General features: G+C 34.0%; 2 protein-coding genes across 3 annotated transcripts in view; one reads left to right on the top strand and one right to left on the bottom strand.

Annotated features, from left to right (window-relative positions):
* The window catches only part of Ets65A (DNA-binding protein D-ETS-3), a 307,752-nt gene that overhangs the window by 163,608 nt on the left and 119,934 nt on the right, over positions 1-24,210 (bottom strand). The window lies entirely within an intron of this gene.
* Positions 1,823-3,571, top strand: LOC141487544 (uncharacterized). The gene is made up of 5 exons (XM_074186653.1): positions 1,823-1,926; positions 2,076-2,282; positions 2,357-2,459; positions 2,991-3,310; positions 3,359-3,571. Exons 1-5 carry the CDS (start codon positions 1,843-1,845, stop codon positions 3,569-3,571), a joined length of 927 nt encoding a protein of 308 aa, XP_074042754.1. The 5' UTR covers positions 1,823-1,842.

The following is a 24,210-nucleotide window of genomic DNA, read 5'->3' as shown; positions in this document are numbered from 1 at the left end:
ATAGATAAGAAATAGTTAGGACCAAGTATGGATTCATGGGGAACACTATTTCTAACTATCGCAATTTCTGAAAAATATTTTGTTATATCCCCATTAATAATTGACTCAGTTCTCAAACACATTCTCCTATTACAAAGATAACTTTGAACCATCTCTTAGGGATAATAAGTGTGCCGTAGTACTAAAACTGTTCAGAAGTATACCATGGTCAACGCAATCCATTCTAGAAATTCAGAAAAACTGGGCAATGGGGAGATGCCTCTATAATTTTTCACTTTCAATTTATTTCCTTTTTATGAAAAGATTTTACCTACAGTGGAAGTTTCAAATAATCTGAAAATATTCCAGTGGACAGAGTTTTGTTGAATGATAAACTTGAAGCATTAACAGGAAGGTCGATATGTGATGGAATTGACCGAAGATCCAAAATGTATTCAAGAGACAATTTATTGTGAAATATCCGCTGAATGGTTTGTACAACCACGTGTTTCGCTATACAGTAGCTTTCTCAGGCGTTTCATGCTAATTAAATTGTACTTCAATTGTAACAATTTCCACATCAGAAAACAGATTCAACAGAGTGGAAGTATTCAATTATATTTGGTAATTGAGTATATTTTACGAATTCTTAAACCTATTCATTTCCAAGCACTTCAAAAGATTGGTATGTCAACATTATTTTTCATTGGCAAATACAAAGTACACCAGAAATGTACATAATTTATCCATTGATATACCTCTTTACAAAAAAAGTCATACCCAACGTTCAGTTTACTATTTCGCTCCAAAACTGTATAACATGCTTCCCCTTGAAATAAAGATAAATACCACATTTTTAAAGTATAAAAAAAAATACAAAAGAATTCATAATTGTAAATAATACCCGTATAAACAGTTTATTCAAACATACCCAATAACCCAGAAATATCACTCAGTACATTTTCTAATCTTCCAAAGTGTCTTTCAGTATATGTGTACCTATTTCCAATATTATGTAAACCTAGATGTATAGATAATTATAGGTACTTATTCTCATAAAATATACCAGCTTCCTCTGTCTATTCACTAATACAACTGCAACAGTTATTTAATCTTTTGTTACTTTTGTGCCTGATATATTTTTAAAGTACTTCCACAGGGAGACAGACGAAAACACATTACAAGCCACCTGCGCTTAGGCTGCTTTCCTCAAACTCCTAGTGGTCCTAACCATAATATTAATAAATTGTATATTAACATATTCCAAATAAAATTGAATTGAATTGAATTGAATTGAATTGGAATGGATCATTGATTTTTCATCAATTCATATGTCAGTCTCTGACTTACACATCAAATCGTCACAGAGTCATTCAGAGAGACTTTAAAAAACCTTATCCTTACAATCTTGGTCGGTGTAGTTCTCTATGAGTGATCCAGTGCATGAAACATGAGCTTTCCCTGTCACTTTGCTGCGTCCGCTAAATATTGAATATTGAATATTGAATATTTTTCAACATTGCATATTGGAACTTTTCAATAACAATAAGTATGTGTATTCATGTGTCACTCTTGAAAGTCGCTTTCTTGAATGTTGAAACACTGTTATTGAATTGAATTTTTAGACTTGGCAACAAAGGAAATTCGAACAAATTACTAATTTTTGACAGAGTAGTTCGTTTATTATTGAGTTTTGAAGGTTGATTTGGGATGGGTTTTATTCATTCTATTATTTGTACGAAACAATAGACAATGGAAAGAAAGAGAACTTCTAAAAAACAATTTAAAATTTATATAGACTATATAAAATCACATAAAATATTACTAACGGGAAAACGGAGTCCTTCGAATAATCCGGAGGACATGGAAGCTCTCTGGAGGAATTTGACTCAAGAATTGAATTCCTGTGGAGATGGTCCCATTAGAGATACGAATGGCTGGAAAAAGGTAAGTAAACTGGCATAAGAAAATGTTAAATGAAACTATATAATACCTATCAAGACAAAATTCTGAATTTTCGTAGTTTCTGTTAAATTATATTGATACTGCCTATAGGTAGGTAAAAATTTAAAAATTATAAATGCTTGTATTTTAAGGTTTTCACAGAGTGGAAAGGCGTCTGCCGAAAAAAGGCTAGGGAAAGCAAAGCTCTATCTGAGCTTGAGGCTGAAATAATTAAGCTGACTGGCCAAGGAGCAGTAACAGGGCTCGACTTGGGTGAACTAGGTCTTAACCCGAGTTGTTCTTCAACGAAAACGACAACAAAGCAGCCAGGTACTTCATATACTCTAGTGAGTACTGTGGTAGGTATATTCATCTTAAAAGCCATTTCTTCAACTCTAAATCGCTTTTACGATATACATTATATTAATTTTAGCACTCTGAAGAAAGAGAGCAATCAGATGAGGAAACAAAACCTGCTTCATCCCCTGAAAACCAACCATCCACTAGTAAGGGTACAGTTAAAAATAAAAGGAGCAGTAAGTTGAATGTAACATCTGTAAAGATAAGAATGAATGCAATTAAAATGAATTTTGAAAGAACAGCTTTAAGCTATGCTCATTCAGTTAACTTATTTTTTGTTTGTATTATAGAACTCAGAAGAACAAGAACTGGTGATATTCTTTGTCAGACATATGAAAATGCGGTAAACATTCTAGGAGGAAAACTGTTTGATATAAGCCTTGCAATTTTAGAGGTTGCAAATGCCATCAATAGATATTGTGATATAGTGGAAAATAACATTGAAAACACAGTTATCATTGACCAAGAATGAAATATTTAAAAAAATATTCAATATTTTGCTTTAGTACATAATGAGAAGATTGTTTTTTTTAGATTAGGGAGAGAGTTTGACTTTTATTTAATAAAAATGTGTTTTTTGTTGTTTTATAAAATTTTTAAAGATTATTTTTTGTTGAATTTCATGTAGGTATTATAATAAATTTTATAACTATACTATTAGTAATTTTTCTGTATTTACTTTTTGTAACAGAAGGCAATCTTTTTAGAGTCAAAAAAATTGGTTTACAAACAGTATGCATTGTACATACAATTCTTGGAAAATAGGAACAAAGACTTATGTGAAGAATTGAACAAGGTGCCTGGTGGCGCTTGCAAAAAGATTAAAGAATGGCAAGAGGCATTTTGGAGATGGAAAAATTATGTGAAAAGGAAAGCCAGGGATATTTACATTGATCAGCATCTCACAGGTGGTGGTTTGCCAATTCCAATAATATTAACTGAGCTTGAAAAAAAACTGTTAGCCATTCTGAGTGTGCTGTGTATTGAGGGGATGTTAGTTCCCGAGCTAGGGTTTTTAAAACAAAAGGTATGTAGCCTTGAAGCACTATTAAATATTACCACACCATGATTTTAGGAACTTGGACATATGATGAAGCTCAAGCAACCTACAACAAAAAAAGTTGTAAAATGGTGCTACACCAGGAAACAAAGAAGTACGAAAAAATATAAGACAGTTTTGAATTTGTTGAAAGCTACAAGCAACAAGTTGGAGAATAGCATGGACGATTTAACTATAGCCATTCAAAAAGTTGTAGATGCTATGGAAAGATATTTTTCTTTGAGTTGAAAGGAATGAATATCAAATGTAAACATTATTTAAATAAAAATCTATTTCGAAATGTTGAGTATATTTTATAGTGACAAAAAATCAAAAATACATATTGATTATCCTGTTTCTGGTGCGTACACCTTCATTAAAATAATTCTGACTTATATTCAGATCATCAAAATTGATTGGCTGATCTGGAATAGGTGCATCATCCTCCGAATTCTCTTCTTCAAAAAAGTCCTCCCTTTCCAGCAATATATTGTGAAGAATAGCACAAGCATTTACAATTTTTGCTGCTTTCAATGGGGCATAATGTAGGGCTCTGTGACCAAAGCAGCATCTAAATCTGGATTTGAAGATGCCAATAACTCGCTCAATTATATTTCTTATTCTTTTGAAACGAATGTTGAATCTTCTTTCCTGCTCAGTCATATCTCCTATGACAGGAGTAATAAACCAAGGTTCTAAGGGATATCCACTATCTCCCAATAACCAGGAGGATCTGTCTCCATTTCTAAATTGTTGCATTAAATGAAGCCTGGGTAAACTTGTGCTCCATACTGCTGAATCATGCACACTCCCTGGATATCTGGAATTAAGCGCAAGAATCTTATAATCTGCAAAACAAATGATTTGAACATTGAGGCTGTAAAAGCCTTTACGATTGTAGAAGAGAATCGCCGGAAAATTTTGATCATCAGCAGGTGGTGCTACTATTTTTACGTGAGTTCCATCTACAACTCCAATGATGCCTTCAATAAAAAACAATATATTATTCAAAGGGGCCAATTTGAAATTTAAACAATTATAATAAAGAACAGCTAGTTAATATTTAAGCAATAACCAACCTGGAAATGCATTGAAGTTGTTGAAAAACTTAACTTTTTCCTCATTTTTTTCTTCATCTGTTTGAGGAAAATGAACCTTATATCCAAAGTGTTCATTTAGGATTTCAGTAATTATGCCGATGCACCTGCTAACGGAAGATTGACTCATGGGACAATTCATATCTTGTCCAGTGGATTTTTGATATGTCCCTTGGGCATAAAAATGTAGGGCACATAGAATAATTTGGGATTTTGGAATTTTTAATTCATTTCTTTCTGGGTCGCCTATAAATGGTTCAATTTCATCTATTAGGTACCTTGCTGTATCTTTGTTGACTCTATACACAGATTTGAAAACGATTTCAGGCAGATCAAGAGGATCTGATGTATTTCTTACATTTTTTTTCCTCAGGTTGTGCTCAAGTCTGAAAAATGTTTTGTAAATGCCTACAGAAAAAATTATTTATATATTCCTGTTGTTTTTACTTTTTACCTTTCTTCTTCGTTTTGCAATGCTGCAATTAAAAGAGGAAAATTTAATAAATCGCCCATTTTTCTCTCTAAAAAAGTAGACTAGTTGATTATAAATACCTATATAACCTATAAACAATATTCAATATTTCAAGATACAACTTTATAAACAGTTCCTTAATCATTTGCTTATGATATATGGAACTTGGAAAACTGTTGTTGGAAGTTTTGGGTCACCTGAATAAGAAAAATTGAAAAATATTCAATAGTCGAGAATTTTTCAATAATCAACATTCAATATGTTTTTCGACAAACACCTGAATAGAAATTCGCCATACTTTGCAATATTCAATTCAATATACAATATTCAAGGTGCACCTGAATAAGGCTGAATATCATGATGTAGCAGTGGACGAAGTATTCTAGTTATCCTCGCCGTTGTTTTTGATTTGGTTCTATACATATCATTTTGCTAGTTGAGGTCCATATATATGCTGGTTGTTGATCAATATATGGAGTATTACTGGTAGCATTAATGAACCTCCCGTGATTAATGAACATAAAATTGAAATTTGGAAAAATGAAACGAATGAATGAATACTATTTTGAAATAAAATTGACAGATGAAACTTTCAAGATGGCGACTGGGCGCCATCTGGGAAAAAATTAAATGGAAAGGGGGTCTTGTGACATATCTTTTTGAAGCTCCTGACAAATGATTCACAACCCTACAATATAATGTCAATATCTTCAATTACTACAGAATGACGGAACTTTCAATAATTGCCTGAATACATTGACATTTAACTATATAATATTAGGTAATAATCTTGAGGTCAGTTCAGAGGATGCTCGAAATGAAGCAGGTTCAGTTTTGTACACTTTTTGCTTCAAATAACCCCATAAAAGAAAGTCCAAAGGTGTCAAATCTGGCGAGCGGGCTGGTCATTCTGTAGTACCTTGACGGACAATCCAACGACAGGGAAAAGTAGTATCCAAATAGTTTATTACTTGCCTGGAGTAATGCGGTGGTGCTCCATCTTGTTGGAATACAATATCCATATCGAATTCATTAGGATTCGCTCCGACGATTTCAGTGATGAGAGGGTCAACAGTAGTTTTCACCATATTCAAATACAGTTCCCCTGTTGAATTTTGATCAATAAATAGAGGAGGTCCTACAATATGGTTCCCCAATATTCCTGCCCAAACGTTAATTTTTTCTGGAGATTGGGTATGTGTTTCCCGGAAAACGTGAGGGTTGGTGTCACTCCAATAACGACACGGTCTGTGAACATGGCCGTTTAAAAAAAAGTACATTCGTCACTAAAACAAATATTGTGGAGATAAGTAGGATGCCTTGCAATGGTTTCCGTCATGATTTCGCAGAATTCTGTTCTTCAGTTAATTGGTGTACTATTTTAATTTTTTATGGATGATACCTATTCCTCTTCGAAAGTCTCCACACAGTAGAAGGTGACACGTCACAAACATTCGCGACGGAATAAGTAGACTGTTCAGGATTTACTACCATCTCACCAATTATTTGCACTTGCTGTTCTTCCGGAATGGACGGATGACCTGGGGGCTTTTTGTTATGTACACTACTAGTAGTTGTGAATTTGGATACAATTTCCCTCAGATATTTTCTACAGATAGGACGATTCAGAAAACGTTCATTAAAAATCCTTTCGGTATCGTGAAAGTTATGCGTCGCACCATAAATAAAAATCGCTTCAATTTTTTCTTCCAATGGACAAGAATTGACCATTTTAGAGATTCTTGACGTGGTACTTTTCTACTAGTAAAACCGAAAACTAAATGAGAATATTTATTCTAACTGAACAATGATGTTCATTGCTGTACTGACATTTTTGTTGTTTCTATGAACAAAAAATAACTTAACAAACCTTATCGGGTTGTTGGAATTTCCATATGTCAAATGGAATATTTCTAGAAATATCGATAATAATGTGTTTGTCTTCAGGAAATCATTAAATGTTCCGCCATTTTTTACATTTAGTTTTTTTTCCCAGATGGCGCCCAGTCACCATCTTTCAATCTGTTTCATCTGTCGATTTCACTTCAAAATAAAGTATCCATGCAATAATTTCACTATCCCAAATTTCGATTTTTTGAGTTGACCCTTTCAAAAAATAAAAGGGGGGTGGCATTTAAGAAATGCACTGTATCTAGATACTATATTGCCTGGAGATTGTAAAATTTCGTAAACTTCCTCATGTAATACGCCTTCATACTGACCAAACAGGTAGCTGTAGTGAAAATTTTTGCCTACATAATATAGATATTCCTTCTGTTCAATGTTCGAATTTTGAACCATGATAATACCTGGTGTTCTTGGGATGACTGTTCATCGTCCACTCTTCATGGTGACTGATATTCGTTCCTCCAAATATACTGAAATATTCCCCTTTCCGCTCTTATCTCCCTATTTAATAATCAGATTCATAGGATAGATTTCAGAATGTCTCCATTGAAGCTGCTGTGGTAGATTTTTTTCCTTCCGTTATTCTCAAACGAGTAAGTCCTTGCAACCTGCCTGGCTTATTAATAGTATAATCATGTAGTTATTCACGTCAGTAACCTCATCAGTTCACTTTCATAAATAAATTTTTTGCATGTCGAAGAAATGCAAAGGTTTAGAGTGATCGAGAAATAAAGGAGTTAATGCTGCAAAAACTTTCGCTCGGCTCTGAAAAGTATCCACATTAATTGATAAATACATTGGGAAGACTCGTCATTCAAGATTAATGTTTCACTCTTGTTTATTCGAGCGATCTTTTCAATGTTTTTTTTCGTTTTTTTTGTAGATGTGAAAGGCTTTCATACTTTTCCATTTCAATGTCACAGTTCTGTCGAAAACACGAAGTTAATTACTACATCCAATGGTGGATCCAGCGAGGAGTGAATGGGGCGTCCGCCTCTCCGTCAGCAAAAAAAAGCCAGACTGAAATTTTATTTGAAATTATAACAGACTTACTACTCGTTTTCTGTAATGAGCTAGTCAAGTGTGTAAGTTGGGTTAATTTATTAGTTAGTAGGCTTAGGTGAATTTTTGAGGGAAATAGTGTCAGAATACGTACATAGGTAGGTTGGTTACCTCAGTTTAAAAAAAAATGAGGTAAGATGCTTATTACGTATATGAACGACAAAATAATTATACATTCGTGTTTAGGATACATTTCCATAAGATTTGAATAACCACAATGTTATGCTTCGTTCAGAATACTTTTCTAGATATTTGGTGGTTTTTTAATTTTTTTATCTGTCTACTTTGAGAAAAAAGTATAATTTGTTGGATCACTGTGAAATTTCAAAGATTTTGGTATTGAGATTTTGAAAATTTTTTTCTATTTAAATTTTTCAATTTATTCAACACACAAAATGGATATTTACAGTAATTGAGTATATTGAAAAAGATATATTGTCAGTCAGCAGCTCAGAATTCACCTAAGCATAAGATGTGCTTGTGCTGTAATCATTCTGTTTCTCTGACTGACAATTAAAAACATATCCTGTACATTTAATTTAGTCACTACTTCGTGTTTACCATATATCAAATAGTCTAGATGCGAGGAAATACAGTTGAAGTATCAGTATCAGTCGAGTATTAAAGTTTTATTTTCAAAAATAAAATTACTAATATTAATTTTGAGTAGTAGAATATTATTTAGATTAGGACAACTAATAAAACAGAAACCTTTGCGTGTGAGTTTTTTGAAGAGAGGCAGCTTGAGTGAAAGACTCCGCATAGATCTCATTTCAGTTTTTGGCTGTGCATGTTCAAATTTACGTTTATTAATAAAAATCCAGGTTAGGCAATGATAAGTATATAAACAATGGACATTGAGAAGTTTCAAATCTTTATATAGTGTTTCAGAAGAAAGTAGTATATTATTTCAAATGAAATTTTCAAACATGTATTTTGAGTTGTCTGTAGTCGATTTAGGGAATTATTGAACATGCCATCCCATACTTCAAATCAATGAGTCATTGATTCAGCTAGAGAGTGATAGACGAGCATGTCTCTCAAAGCATAAAACTGTCTGAAAAACATTCTTATACGTTTTGTTACATAATTAGCATGGACATCCCATGTTACATGTTTATCTACCATGACCCCCAAGTATTGCATTTCTTGTGGTGGTTCTATTAAAGGACAAGAGCATATTTCAGTTTCACATTCAACTTCATATGTGCAGAGTGTATCTTTATAAGGCTGGTCGCTTTGGAGTATCGAAAATGTTATAAATTCAGTTTTATGTATGTTCAGGCTCAATAAGTTGTAGTTCAGCCATACTTGGATATTCTGCAATATCTCTTCAGAATATGTGTACATTTTGTCACAAGAATTTCCAGTTACAGTTATAGCCGTGCCATCGGTATAGGAAATTATGTGTCCTTCGGAATTGAGAATAGAACTAATGCTATTGATGTAGATCAGGAACAGAACTGGACTTAGTACCGTCCCTTGAAGTATCCCAATTTTCACTCTGGTACGGTTTTATGATCTAGTTTGACTGTTTGCATCCTACATTTCAAGTAGTTTCGAATCAGAGACAGACTTAACGGAATTCGGAACTTTTAACCCATTCTTTTGACTACCGCGTCAACATATCCTTGATCCACCCTTGCTACATCCCTCTAGTGCAATTGAATACGAAGGCTTTATTAAATAGTTCTATATCGACCAAACGGTCCTTGTATCAACACATTTTTTCCATTAACCAGCTATCGCACCCCTATGAACGACAATCCTCAGAAGTCGAAACTTGTGCGAGCTAAGGACTAACAAGGTCTTACCAGTTCCAACACAGGTTGGAAGATAGCAAGTGAAAATCGCCTGGGGCTTGAATCATCGACTCACACATCGGCCGATTGACTGAGTGAACAAAGCACCCACGTCGAACCACCCGGCTACCCACCGAAGAGCATACAAAAAGCTTTTGAGTGTTTTATTGAAATAAGATCTCATATCTGTTGCTCCCTGAATTAGAAGAATACAAACACGAGAACTAGAAAAATTGCTATCAATTTTTGGATTCCTTATTCACCTACATTCTATCATTGTAAGATTTTTATGTAATAAATGTTTTGAAAAATCCCAAATGAAGGCCAAGAGAATTGTTTTTCCAAGAAGCAAGGATTTTTATAGAAAGTAATTTTCCTTCAATTTTATATCTTCTGGAATCTTGTGAAAGTTATTTTCACATTTATCAGTTTGGAGTTCCTGCTGCCTTACCAGAGTAAGGCAGCAGGAACATAAGTATTTCTAACATTTCCAGAATTACACGATACTAGTGGTCCTTGAAAAATAATCGCTTTGCATAATCAATTAACAAAAATCTCCACTCCTTCAAACTCTTTTATTTACACGAAATCGAAATTGTGCTCGTCGAACACTCTGCAAAAAGAAATTGCCTTCCCGAAAGAAGAAAGTGAACACAATACAGAAATGGTATACAGACCTCGTTTGCCGACGTCCTGCGAGTGAAAGCGTCGAGAGTCCGTCGTCCGGGAGCGGATCCGGAGTGTGTGCGGAAAGCGCTCGCTCCGGGTGAAATTGGCCGGGGCCCCGGGGAGGAAGTGCCCCGGAGACAGCGGTATCCGCCGGCAGCCCGCTTCCGACTACACCGGCTCCGACCACTTCACACAAAATTTATTTTATTCGTTACGTATTATGCTGATGTTTTATCAAACTGCCAGATGACTCTATTTACGTCAACCGTAACTTTGCGACCATGTGAATTTTTGGGCGGGTTCTCTATAAGGTGGCGAATTGAACTTCCGTCTGTGAATCTATGTTATCTTGTTGTTAAGATGTTTACTTTCAATGGTTTTTTTTGCTACTCAAGAGCCATCTGACTTGATGACACCCATTCTAACAATATTTATCCTTTTACAGAGTGGTCCAACTTGAACACTTTTTATGGAAAACTCCTGTTTTCATACTAGATATATGGAAACTGATGGCTGTGTCTGAAGGTGAATTTCGTGACAAACTTAATCGTGAAAACCGCATAACGATATCTATCATCGTTTCTAAGTGTTTTCTGAAAATGTGCGTTTTGAAAAAGTTGCTGTAACTTTTTTTCTGTCAAAAATTTCTTGTTTCTATGAGCACTTTTTACGTGGAATTCATTGGTGTAAAAAACTAATTTTTTCAATTGAGATATCAATAGTTATTTATGAAAAACTATTTTCCAACATATTTCAATAGACCCTAAAATTACCTTTCCAAAAATGTAACACACTTGATGCTTTGCTAGTGTCATCTTTGAAATACAGACTTTTAAACGCACACTTTGATCAAGTAGGCTTCACACGATGCGGCGGTAAAACAGAATGCAAATCTTTACTGGTAGCTGTCAAATTTTGATTTAAGTAGTACTTCAATTAGTGGTTTTTGTTCATTTTTTCAAACACATTTGCAATGAAGTTGGAGTATTATGAAAAATGGTATATGATAGTGTGTTTTATACAAACCGGGGAAAATGTAGAAGCAGCAAGAAATTTGTGTCACAGACGTATCCACAAGACGTATCCACAGACAAAACAACCTTTTAGAGACACTTTCGCAAGATTGCGACACAACCTAATTGATGGTGATCAATTATATCAATTAAATAGGGATGAGAAATCAGAAGAAATAGTCGTTTCAGGAGCTGTTGAAAATTATCCCAAAATTTGAAAATATCAACAGGCCTACCAAGAACTAACGTTAGGAGAATTTCGATAAATCACAAATTCAAGCCATACCTACAGTACCAGAAGAGTTCATCATCTTAGACCCGAAGATTTTGAACGCCGCATGGCTATTTGCCAGTAGTTTCTGGAAAGTTGCAATCAAGCGCCTAATTTTTTGTTAAATTGTATTAGATCAGATGAAGCATATTTTCAATTAATCAATTCTTGAATTTGGGCTCAACAAACTACTCATTTCATTGTGGAGCATGTGTGTGGTGTGTTGGCAGGTGTTTTCAGTGGTAGAATTGTCGGCCCGTTCGTTTATAATGAGTATTGAACCCCTTGTGGATGAATTGCTAGTAATGGAGCTCAGAAAAATATATTTTCAACAAGACAGGGATTCACCTCACAACACTGCAATTATCACAAATTTTCCGGTTGCAAATTCGGGTAATAATTGGATAACCAACCAAGGACCCAACTGTTGGGAGGTCAGGCCACCGGACACCTAAAACATATGGACTTTTACCTCTGGGAATGTTCTTCATATGAATTGGAAGCGGCAGTGATACAACGTTTTGCTTCTCTCCCTTCTATTAAAACAATTAATTGGCCAAAAAACGTTCAGAAAAGGTGTCGCCTAGGAGGTGCTAGTTGATATTTCGAACACCTCCTCTGAAGAAATATATTTCATTGTTTCAAGTTTTATTCATTAGTAGTAAATATAGTATAAATTTTTATCAGTTTTATTGAGAATATGCGTTTCAATTGATGCTGTGAAAATATTTTGAACATTTGATAGCTACTATTGAACAATTTCTTTCCGTTTTATCGCCGCGCCGTTGAAAACAATTTCCATCAATAACTATTGACATCTCACTTAAAAAAAATAATGTTTGCACTATTGAACGTAAGAAGTGCTTTGAAAATATTTTTATAGAAACATAAAATATTCACAGGAAAAAAGTTACAGCAACTTTTCGTAAATACACATTTTCGAAAAACCTGCTGTAATTCAGAAATAATGATAGATATCGATATGCGGTTTTCACCATTTAGTTTGTCATAAAATTTGACCCCTAGACACAGTTTACATCTATCTAGTTTGAAAACAGGAGTTATCCTTTGAATGTGTCCAATTTGGCCCAATCTGTACTAGTTAGTACAGATCTCTTGTTGGATCTTTCTTCTTTGATCAAATTCCTTATATTCGCAAGAAACATGACAAACTGTCTCTGTTCATTTACTGCGTTGTCTCCAGATAAGATCTTCATTGTGTTATCTACTTCAGGTGTTCTATGAATGGACAATGTACGGTATTGTACATTGTGATTATTCTGAGCCAATTTCTGCTGAGTTGAAGCAGTTCTCCGTTTTTTTTCAGCTGGTTCGTTCATAAAGGTTTTCCATATGCATTCCCAGGTGAATTTTTCCAGAACTCTAGTTTCTTGTTGATAATTTTCGATCTAATCCCGTACCATAGATTTTTGTATCCCCATAGAGGGTTTACAGTCAATATGCGGAACTCTAGTTTCTTGTTGATAATTTTTGATCTAATCCCGTACCATAGATTTTTGTACCCCCATAGAGGGTTTAGGGTCAATATGCGGAACTTATGAGGCGTATTCAGCCCACTCATCAACTTTTTTGTTGCCTGGGATTCCCATGTACTCAGGGTAGTCAAATTAAGGAAGTGTTTTCTCAATAAGTTTTCAGAAACAAATTTTATTTCAATGATTTTCTCATATAATTTGAAATAAGAAACATCCAGTATGTAGACAGAATTATTTATATCGTTTAAACAATGTGTATGATATTTATATAAGGGAATCAGTTAGTTCTACATGGCTTTTTTTATTCTTCGTAAGTTGATTGATATAACAACAGTATATTAGATGTAAAGGAAACAACATCTTCCCTCATAAAAGGTCTTTGATATCATAATTCATCAATTTATGAATTATATTGTACGTTATATTGGTCTCGATGAAAATTCAATGAATATGTTTCATTCTCATTTGGTTGATAGGTCACGTGATGTAAGACTCAATGTTTCTAGCTATCTCAAAATCACTAAAAGTGTACCTCGGTGATCCATTCTGGGGAAACTTTTTTCATATATACATATCCAGTCTTCCTAGGGCGCAACGTTCTTATCCTGCTCATATCTTCCTTTTCAGATGAAGCTAATCAGGCAGTTTATGCAATAAATATTGATTTATGCAGTTTACACGTTTTTTCAGATTCACATTTTCTCAAATTGAATATTTTTATAACAATTAGTATCGTATTTGATAAGATCTTTACCGATCTATCTAGTCTGTAGAGTGTGTATCCTAGCAAAATAACAACTTCATCGATAATATTTGAAGTGAACCAAGTCTCAGATATTGTGATGATATCATAAATATTCAGCACACAAGTTTTGAAGTTGGTATAGTTTGCTAATACAGATCTGGCATTGACATGACAAAGTGAGAAACGTTTAATCATATTTTAAAACACAGTTATAGACATTGAAGGTGTCCTTTGGTAACAGTTTTGGGTCAACACTGAACCTAAGAGATAAACTTAGTTCTTCAACAGATGATGCCGGGAGAGTATTGGGCTATGCATTTCTTGGAGCCGTGAAAAAATATTTCAAATACGGGGAAGTGTTTTGGGCGAGAGCTTTAGGGTTTTCAAAAACAGAAAACTTCGCAAACCAAATCAGCATTTTAGACATATGATTCAACTTGTGCGAACTTGTTTGCTCCAGTCGACCAGAAGATGAAATATACCATGTTTCCAACACTATCTTCAAGAATTCTCGGACGTAAAACTTTACTAGTGGTTCATCTCTGCCAAACTTCAGATTGCTTATAACTTTGAAATAATTTTCTGAACTGGGATTATTTCTATTGAATTGAAGGGGTTATATTTTTAGGAGTGATTAATTTTTTGGGAAAGAAAGTTTTTGGCTTTCTACTATTCCATCTGATACAAAAAAAAGGGATGAGAGAATCTTCCAAAGAAAGGAAGGAAGTAATCAATTTGAAACTCTATACATGAATGTGTAGATCATGATTACATTGACAGATTGATTACTTCCTTCCTTTCTTTGGAAGATTCTCTCATCCCTTTTTTTGTATCAGATGGAGTAGTAGAAAGCCAAAAACTTTATTTCTATTGGTTTTTACATGTATCAGAATCTTATACCTTGATATAAATGCCAGGGAAAGTTGATATCTAATTTTGTATACATATAAAGAGGTATTTTAAATTAAAAATGAGTCTAATAATATGCGTTTGACTAACAAAAATTATATCGGAATTCTCACAGTCTCCCCAAAGTTTATAATGTGAGAGATGGCAGTATATTAATGAATAGTGAACGTCAATCAATACCTACTTATCCAGAGATAATTTTAGTTTGAGAATTGCAAAGAAACCAGAGTTGATTTTTTTAAGTAAATTGTAATGGACCAGGTGATATTCTCATTCGTAGGATGCCCTAAAACTTTGGTCACTGGGGAGAGATGCAAGTCAGCTGTAATTAGCATTTGAAATAAGGTTATTTTTTCACACCAGTTGTCAAATGCACTGGTGACTGTGACCACTCCAACCTCTAGTTCCTCAGAAATCTCTTTTGAGACCGCCACTGAAGAATCGTCTGCATACATTGTAGTCAACTCATATGGTGAGTATTTAAATACTCAGAAACAAGGAACCAAAAAATATAATCGAAAAAAAAAATTATACACTACAACATTCTCGAATATGTCAATTTCGAATTGTATTTTCATTAGTTTTATTTACATATCTATAGAGACTAGTATTAGTGTTCTTCAAATGGACGCATCGGAGATTCTTTCGAATTTTATTTCGAAACTATATTGATTTTTCACAAAAAACATCGGTCAATTACGATTCTCCGAAATTTTCCATTTCCCCATATTCTATGTCAAACAAAAAATATGCTTTATCGTCTGTAAAAGTGAGCATATGGCAAGCTTCCATGAACAATATAGACGAAATATAATAGGCAGTGTGAGCTTTCATTCGTTTCGTAACTGAAATCCACTGAAAGTCAGCTCCTGTCGCGTTGAATGGCTGAAACTTTACCGCAATTGTCAGTCGCTTCACACTCGAGCCGATAGAGGTACCACTTAGCACAAGTGACTAATGAATAGAGACTGATTGGAGTTGAAACCGTACCTTTTCAGCACATTCTGTTCCAGGGTTGTAGCGAGAAATGGTAGAAAATTAGAACTAAGTTTTTTGTGGTGAAATGACTCCCGTTTTTAATAAAAAAGGAATCAAAGATTCAATAGATTTATACCTACGATAATATGAGTCACCACTGTAGCAAAATGTAGTGATCCCACTGAACTGTCTAATGTACGTCCCGCTTCGTACTTTGTCCAAAACTCTGTAAATAATCATTAAAGACCAGATTTACAATTAAACTACAGACAAAAATCTCATATCTAACTTGCATCAGGTTTTCATTCACGCTTTAGTACAACTACAGCATTGACTCTTATTACCGATGATATTTTCAAATAATGTGACGAAAAAAATTCACCTGCTTCATTTTGCTTGATCGCAGGGGTCATCACTACACTTCTTTCAATTTGTATGAAATTAAAGAAGTCGAAGGAAGGATTAATGCATTCACCCGAAACCGGTGGTAAAAATGAAATAATTAGTGAAAATTAGATTAAAATGTTTTCATTCATTTCATTAAAAAACAGAACATATCAATCAAGCATGCAAGACTTCTTTCAACGTACTGAGCAGACCCCAGACCACAGCAGAGCTTTTTCGTATAAAAACTTGGAACTGGCGTTATATAATTGATGCTCGGATTGGGAAAAAACATAGTAGTTGTATCCAATTTGGATATGGATCTCTCTACTACTACACCCATAAAATTTTGGTGTGGCAACTCTACCTTATCACTTATTTCGGAGTATGACCAAAGTTCACATTTCTAGACAAAATGGTACAACAGCCAGAGAATGAGCAAAATTTCAATCCTCAATGATAAAAATTACTTTTTGTCAACGCCTAATTGAACGAATCCTGAACCAATCTTCAACATCAACAAAGCTTCCGTATCTTGTGAATTATTCATTATTGTACAACTGGAGTGTTTTTTTGAGGTTTTATTTTTCTAATCCCGTAAAAATATAATTTCGAATTACTTTGGTATATTATTCAGATGCACGAATATCAATAGACTTAGAGCTATGAGTGAATATGTACAAATTCCTTTTCAACTTCACCAATAATTTCAGACTTAGAGATTTATCAAACAGGTTAGAAGTTATGAACAGACCTTAATGTTTTATTTTATATAATTGAATATAAAATCTGTTAAGATTTTGAAAATGTTTGGTGCACTGAAAGTAAAATAACATTAATATTGCAGAGACTGAAGTAAACAAATTTCAGTAGAATCTAATTTTACCTGTACTATTTCTAAATACGAATGCTAGAAATTTTTTTTGCATTCTCTTGTTCGAACAAACAACGAAATAAACTGAATTCTGAAGCAAATTGTAGGTATAATTATGGAAAACCAGTTTCTATCAACCTTCTTTGTGAAAAATACTTTGAGTTCATGCGGTAACTTATTGGGATAAATTAGAAAGTTTTTCCTTCCTAGACGTGTATTCTTCATCACCATGTTCATATTTTACAGATTATGGTAGGTAAAAATACCCAATGAATATCGATAAAAACTGAATATTGAAATTTTGATTATATTATCATACAACTTCTCGTACTATTTAATATCTTATTCACGATATTTCTATTATATTTCCAGTAGATGTCTTTTGAATTCATATTCAATAAAATGATTTTCAATGGAAACCTATTACAAATCATCCAAGATGATAGCGAAGCAAAAACAATAAAACAATCTGTTGATAGTACTCAATTTTGTATTTTTAAATTCAGAAAATGATTTCAATGTGACAGTGATGTAAAAAACTTCAGGAAGATTGACGAACCAAATCTCAGTAAGTAAAACACCAGCAGTATTGAAATCTGTATTAGTTAAAATTTATATTTTTTACGTACAATAGAATTTAACAATTATCTAGATTGAATAATATCTTAAATGTGAAAAATCTAATGAATTCTCCAGAAAGTATATCTGTTATCGGTTCATAAAAGAATTAGCACGTTATTAGGTAAGACCTAGTTAATCCGTAACTTGCACAAGTTTCACCGTCTGGAAGTTGTCTTCGTAAGGAGCGACAGCTTGTTAACGAAAAAATGACATTTTTTTAATGAACTTATTTCATGAAACGGATGACTTTTCAAGTCCGGTTCTGCTCATCTTTTCTCTATTGCTCTTGTCGGTTTAAAACGCTTAAGCGTTTTCATGAAAACTGTTTCTTGTGTATTCAAGTCGGTGTTAGGAGCAAAATTGGCGCGTTCTGCCTGGTTCGAGGGAGCGATGGTCTTCAGTAATGATAGCAATTTTCTGCAGAAAATGTCTCGTTCACATGAATACATTTGTCACTCGTTGATGGCATGTGTGGTGTTTGAATTGAAGGAGGATTACTGATTTGAAAAGAATCCGTAAGACAGGAAATATATATTGAGAAACTTTGATAATATAAAAATATTCAATATTCCAGTTTCGGTTCACCATACATTCTTAGAAAACAATTATGGAACTGATTTTACGCTACATCGGTATCGATTAGAATTCTATGACTACTTAAAAATGAGGTATTTCACAACGATATAAAGCTGAATAATATATTGGCGACTCAAAAAATCATGCCAAATATGAGCCTGATAATTTTTTTCCTTCAAAACTCTGGAGAACTTTTGCCCCAAACCATGATATTCAAGTAGGTATTTGGATATACCAAATACGTTGTGTTTGTTCAGTATTTATATTTACTATTATTTGTTTACTCTCTGTTTTACAATTTTGAATGAATCAATATATCTAAGCGGTTGATCTCAATAATTTTTGCCACTTTGAAAATTTATTTAGGTCAGTCGTTACTACCTTCTTTATCGTTCATATCTACATGAATCAGTACATTATTTTCTTCCATGTCTACTTTTTGTCCATTATTATTTGTACTGAATTTTTCTTCAACAGGCCAAAATTCTGGAGTCATGTACAAAAATTCTGGTCCCTTTAACCACCTAATGTCAGAAGAAAAATCCATCTTCGAGTACTGGTTTGTTGCTTCATCTGCTACGTTTTCTTTTGTTCCAACATATCTCCAATCACAAGTATTCGTGAGCTCTTGAATTTCTCCCAAACGTTGCGCTTCAAACATTTTGAAGCGTCGAGCTTCCGATCGACTCCAATAACATACTGTTTTTGAGTCAGTCCAATATATTGTATCATCAATTTTCAAGTTCAGAACCCTAGCTGTGATCCAATTAATGCTGCCTGTAGTTCAAGTCTTGGTATAGATAGTTGTTTTATTGGTGATACTCTGGTTCGTACGTTCAAAAAACAAATTTCAATGCCATCTTCTCTAGACCATCTCGAATATGCGACATTTGCATACGCATTTTCAGGGGTATCACAGAAGATATGAAGCTGAATTTCAGAATCGGACCTGTTCATTTCACGATATTGTCTTGGCAGTTTGAAATCATCGACTTTTCTCAAATCTTATATGAATTTCCCCCATTTGATAATCAAACTGTCTGGTTCTTCTTCGTCCCATCCTATCTGACTTCTCCACGCATTCTGCAATATGAGTTTACCTTGTATCAAAATGTTTGCGACAAATCCGACAGGATCGAAGACTGACATGACGATATTCAGTACTTCTCGTTTTGTCGGTCTTCTGTTACCTTTCAATAAATTTTAGTCAATTTTGTGGAATTTTGTTTTGAATTGAAAGACATCTTATCTGGGGTTCCAGTGTAGACTAAGCAAGCTAGACTTATTCAAATTAGTTTTCATCAGATTCATGTCGTAATATCCAGAATGTTGCAAACTAACATTGCAACTAACATTGCAGTCTACACGAGTTTCAAGATATTTGACCTCATTTGCAAAAGGAATATCATCAGCCATACATTTATTCATGAAATTGATTTGGATATGTTGTCATTTCTGTCACACCAGGATTTGAAATCGTAAACAAAAGCTCTGAACTTTACGAATAGTTCCTTAATGTCACCAGATATAGTTATTGTAGTGTTATCCGCAAACATTGAATTTCCATATACGTATCTGTTCAAAAAATCAAGTGAATGTTCAAATTTCGCGGGCTACATACATTCGGAGAGCGATTTTTCATGTTCACATGAAATATAATATGTTTCGTGTTATACTCTTCTCGAACATATGTTCAGAGTTTCAGCTGTTTAGCATGTTTAGTTTGTTAATGAGTGGCATAAAAGTAAATGTTTCGCTTGTTCGACGATTTTCTACTATCGAAAAACATAAATCACAAAATTTGCATCAAATTTTGTATGAAAAATGGAATTGAGTGCTCAAAAATACCTGAAATGATGATTGTGTCAGAAAAATTTTCACGAGTGGAACAAGCTTTTCATAGATGGTCGATAAGATGTGAGTGATGACTGCCGCTCTGGACGCCCCAGCACATCAACAACCGATGATAATGTTGAGAAAGTGTGGAAAATTGTTGTGGAGAATTGTTGAATCACTATTGGAGAAGTTGCTGAGGATGTTGGCATGTCGGTTGAAACCAAAGTCCAATCATCCTGAAGGAAGAGCCCAAGGAGAGCCAAGACCAAAAACGGTACGTCGAATTTAATCAAATGTCAAGGTGTTGTTCACTGTTTTTTTCGATTACCGTGGCGTAGTGCATCAGTTTTTGTCACATAAGAAGTATTATCTTGAAGTTACGCGCCACTTGCGAGAAGAAATACGAGAAAAACGTCCAGTAGTGTGGAAAAACATGGATTTGCATCACGATAATGCACCTGCTCATTCAACACTGCTTGTTTGTGATTTTTTGTCCAGAAACAACACCGTTAAGTTGCTTCTGCCTTTGTATTCACCAGAATTGTCCCTTTACGACTTTTTTTGTTCCCAAGATTGACTCATAAAACGATGGCGTTTTGTGACGATTGAGAAGATAAAAACCGAATCACTGAAACAGCTCAAAGACGTTCCAAAAAGTGCATATCAGAACTGCTTCGAGGATTGGAAAAAAGCTGGTACAAATGTGTTTTATCTCTGGGGGACTACTTTGAAGGAAGCAATAAGAAAATTGAAGAATAAATGAATATTTTTTTGAGAAAAATGAAAATTCACCCTATTTTTTTAACAGACAGCGTATATTGGGGCAAAACGTTCATCTATAACAAGAACAAAGACGGTCCAAGAATGAAACCCTGAGGCATTTCATACCGGAAGCTACTTCAAAAAAACTATCCAGGATTATAAGAATTTGACAATTGAAAAAATGGAAGTTACATCTCCGGGAATCTAGACAAGCTGATTAGGGATGCTTCAGAGACGGACATGAAACGACAGTGTTTTGTGACGATTGAGAAGATAAAAACTGAATCACTGAGAGAGCTCAAAGACATACCAAAAAGTGCGTATCAGAACTGCTTCGAGGATTAGAAAAAAAGCTGGCACAAGTGTGTTATATCTATGGGGGACTACTTTGAAGGAAACAGAATAGAAATTGATGAATAAATAAATATTGTGTGGGAAAAAATTAATATTATTTTTTTACAGACATCGTATATTGGGGCAAAACATTCACCTATAACAAAAACAATGACGGTCCAAAAATGGAATCCTGAGGCATTTCATTCCTGAGCTAATTTGAAAACCTATCCAGGATGATGGCAATAGACATTTTTTTTTAATCTGAGAATATGGAAAAATGGAGAGCCATATCAGGTAAATCGATTCTGAAACTGTTATGAATCGTGAAGCGGTTGAATATCCAAAATATTCAAAAAGCAAGTTTTTGGAAAAATCAACAACATTCATTCATCTCTAGTTTAATTCAACAATTATAATATTCATTAAAAGAATTTTTCTAGATAAAGAAATCTGATATATGATGTTTATAGATTGACTCTGACAAACGGAAGTAATTAATTTTCCTCTCAATCTTGCTTCGAAGTTGTGGATGGATCATGGTTGTTATATAGGAAAGACTCTGAACACTCTTCCAGTCTCTTCATGATTTCCAAACTCAATTGAATGAATTCTAAGTGTTTTTTTGACATAAACGTATTCCTCAAATCTCGTTACAGTCACGACTCAAAGATTTCCCTTTGTCGAAATCCAGTTTTATGTCTTCCTTTCATATTTTATAGGATCTATTCTACCGTACCAGGTTCATGGTTTGAAATGGAAAAAAATCGGGTCAAATGTGGAAGTGATATATATTACTATTATCTTTTCTGTCAGAGATGAAGTTCTTGAATTTCTGGAATATTTTTGTACCAACTATATTTCACTTTAATAGATATGATATATAATGCTCTTGCGTAGCCAGGCGGTTCGACGTGAGTGCTTTGTTCACTCACTCGAATTGACTGCCGTGTTGGTCGGTGGTTCAAGCCCCAGTGTGAACGATCGATTTTCACTTGCTATCGTCCAACCTGTGTTAGGAATCACACGTTAAAATGTTAGACCTCGTTGATCTTTAGCTCGCACAAGTATCGAATTCTGAGGGTTATCTTTCGTAGGGGTGCGCCAGCTGTTTAACGGAAAAAACAGTTTTTTCTGTTTTTTAAACAGAAAGCGCAACGGCTGATGTTAATAAAGGCTTCTGAGAAAACACGTATAACGTTCAAGATTTCTGAATCCTTCAAAGTCATCCTCACCAAAGAGTCGTCATTAAAAGTTTTGAAGTCTCCTACTCATGAGTACAAATTGACAACAATCACTAGCAAAATAACAAATAAGAGTAAAAAAGTAACCTTGGTGGGTAGAGGCGATGAAATTCACCCTCATCGAAGATAAAAGAGGTGGTCCGTTGCAAAGCCAAGCTTCAACATCGACCACCGAGTGACATTCGATCTCTTTCTTTCACTGCAGCTCTCACTGCAAGACAACCAGTGTGAACCATAACCTAAAAACAAACCATTTGTGTTGCAACACCAAACGCCCCGCCATAGGTTTCATCAGCCTTGCTTATCTTTGACATCCGTGAATTAAGAGTTCTGTCAATTCTATAGATGGCATCTTCATAAAGGGAGATGATCATAATATCTTTTTATAATGCATTCTTTTAGACATATACCCAGATTATATTGGGACCATACACAGAAATTATTCTCTACTATTAAATGAAAAACTCAGTTAGCTGCAACTCAATCGCCAAACGGGCTTTTCCAGCGTCTAATAATCTAAAACACTGTTGAGATGAAAAATTTGGTTTGAATAACTATAAGAATCCATTAACAAAATCGAATTTTCCTTTAAAAGAATTACCATTCGATAATAATTAAATCGGGTATAAATTTTGTGTAATTTCATCTCGGCAGAAACGGTTAATTTTTCTGCAGCTGCTTCTAAACTTGATTTATAGAAAGCCGTAAAATGAATTTCTATCGAGTAATGTCGATATTAATGGCAGTCTATCTTGAGACTGAGCTATTTCCTGCCTACTGGTGCAGTTCCGAAATGAAGGAACACTTACGAGAGACAGAAAATAGTTAAATTCATCGAATAACTGTACGGAAAATAATGAAGCAGAAAGTATACAATACTGGGATTACCAAATTTTGTTTTGCGTTCAAATAAGTAGAGTGACGTAAAAATATCGAACAAGATAAATTGAAGGTATTCCTGATCTGAGAATAAGAGATTTTTGTCTGAATTGATTTCGAAACCTTCTTCAAGAAAATTTATATTTTGGTACATTTAGCAGGGATGCATATATAATCAAAGTTGAAAGTTGAGGAACATCATGAAACTTATTAAGAGTTTTAAACTAATTACGTGACGTTATTTCAGAAAATATTTTTAGATCATCGGCATATGAAACACAATTTGGAAATATTGTTCGAAACATTTTATGAAGATGGGAACAATAAAGGGCCCAAACAGGATTCTTATAGATGGAACAGTGAAGGATGTTAATTTGAAACCATTGAAAGTAATGGAGCAATGTTTGTCAGAATTTAGGTGAAGTACATTCAGTGGCAGTATTCGTGAAATGTGTTCGTCATTTTGTATAAGAAAATAGTCAACCTGTAAATTTTCAGAACACTTGCTCGTTATGAGATCCGAAAGACTGAAGTTTTTTTGAGGAATCAATTAGTTTTCTCCAAAATCAAGAAAAACTATCAAGAGTCGTATATTATTAAAATCATATTGGAGATTATTAAAGGAGCATGTGTATTTTAAAAGGCTGGTTCCTACCTTTTAAACTACACATTGAACAAGTTCCTCAAGTTATGAAGTTTTTCTGGAAGTTTAACAGCATCCTTCGCCACTGGTTTTTGCTTATAGTATGAGAAAGTTCTATGGAAATTTTGCAAAACGAAAAAATATCGTGAGATTTTCTTTTCAATTGTATCATAGATGAATTCTTGTTGTGAGTGTATGTTCATCATTATATTATTCTATATTAGCAATATCATTAACGTACTGTTATTTTAATGTTTTTTGATTGTACAATTGTTCCTTTTATTCATAAACGGACATTTTATTATGTATTTATT

The sequence above is a fragment of the Leptinotarsa decemlineata genome, unplaced genomic scaffold (assembly GCF_025532065.1).
Source record: "Leptinotarsa decemlineata unplaced genomic scaffold, Ldec_3_MD MMD2_P_RNA_scaffold_11, whole genome shotgun sequence".
In the NCBI taxonomy this organism is placed as follows: Eukaryota; Metazoa; Arthropoda; class Insecta; order Coleoptera; family Chrysomelidae; genus Leptinotarsa; species Leptinotarsa decemlineata.
This window is presented reverse-complemented; position numbering and strand designations above follow the sequence as displayed.

Bases quoted from the DNA above. Each gene is read 5' to 3' on its own strand.
- LOC141487544 (XM_074186653.1), top strand. From the start codon at position 1,843: ATGGAAGCTCTCTGGAGGAATTTGACTCAAGAATTGAATTCCTGTGGA. The intron at 2,283-2,356 runs GTAGGTATATTC...TATTAATTTTAG, and splicing joins ATACTCTAGTGAGTACTGTG to CACTCTGAAGAAAGAGAGCA. The intron at 2,460-2,990 runs GTAAGTTGAATG...CAATCTTTTTAG, and splicing joins AGTTAAAAATAAAAGGAGCA to AGTCAAAAAAATTGGTTTAC.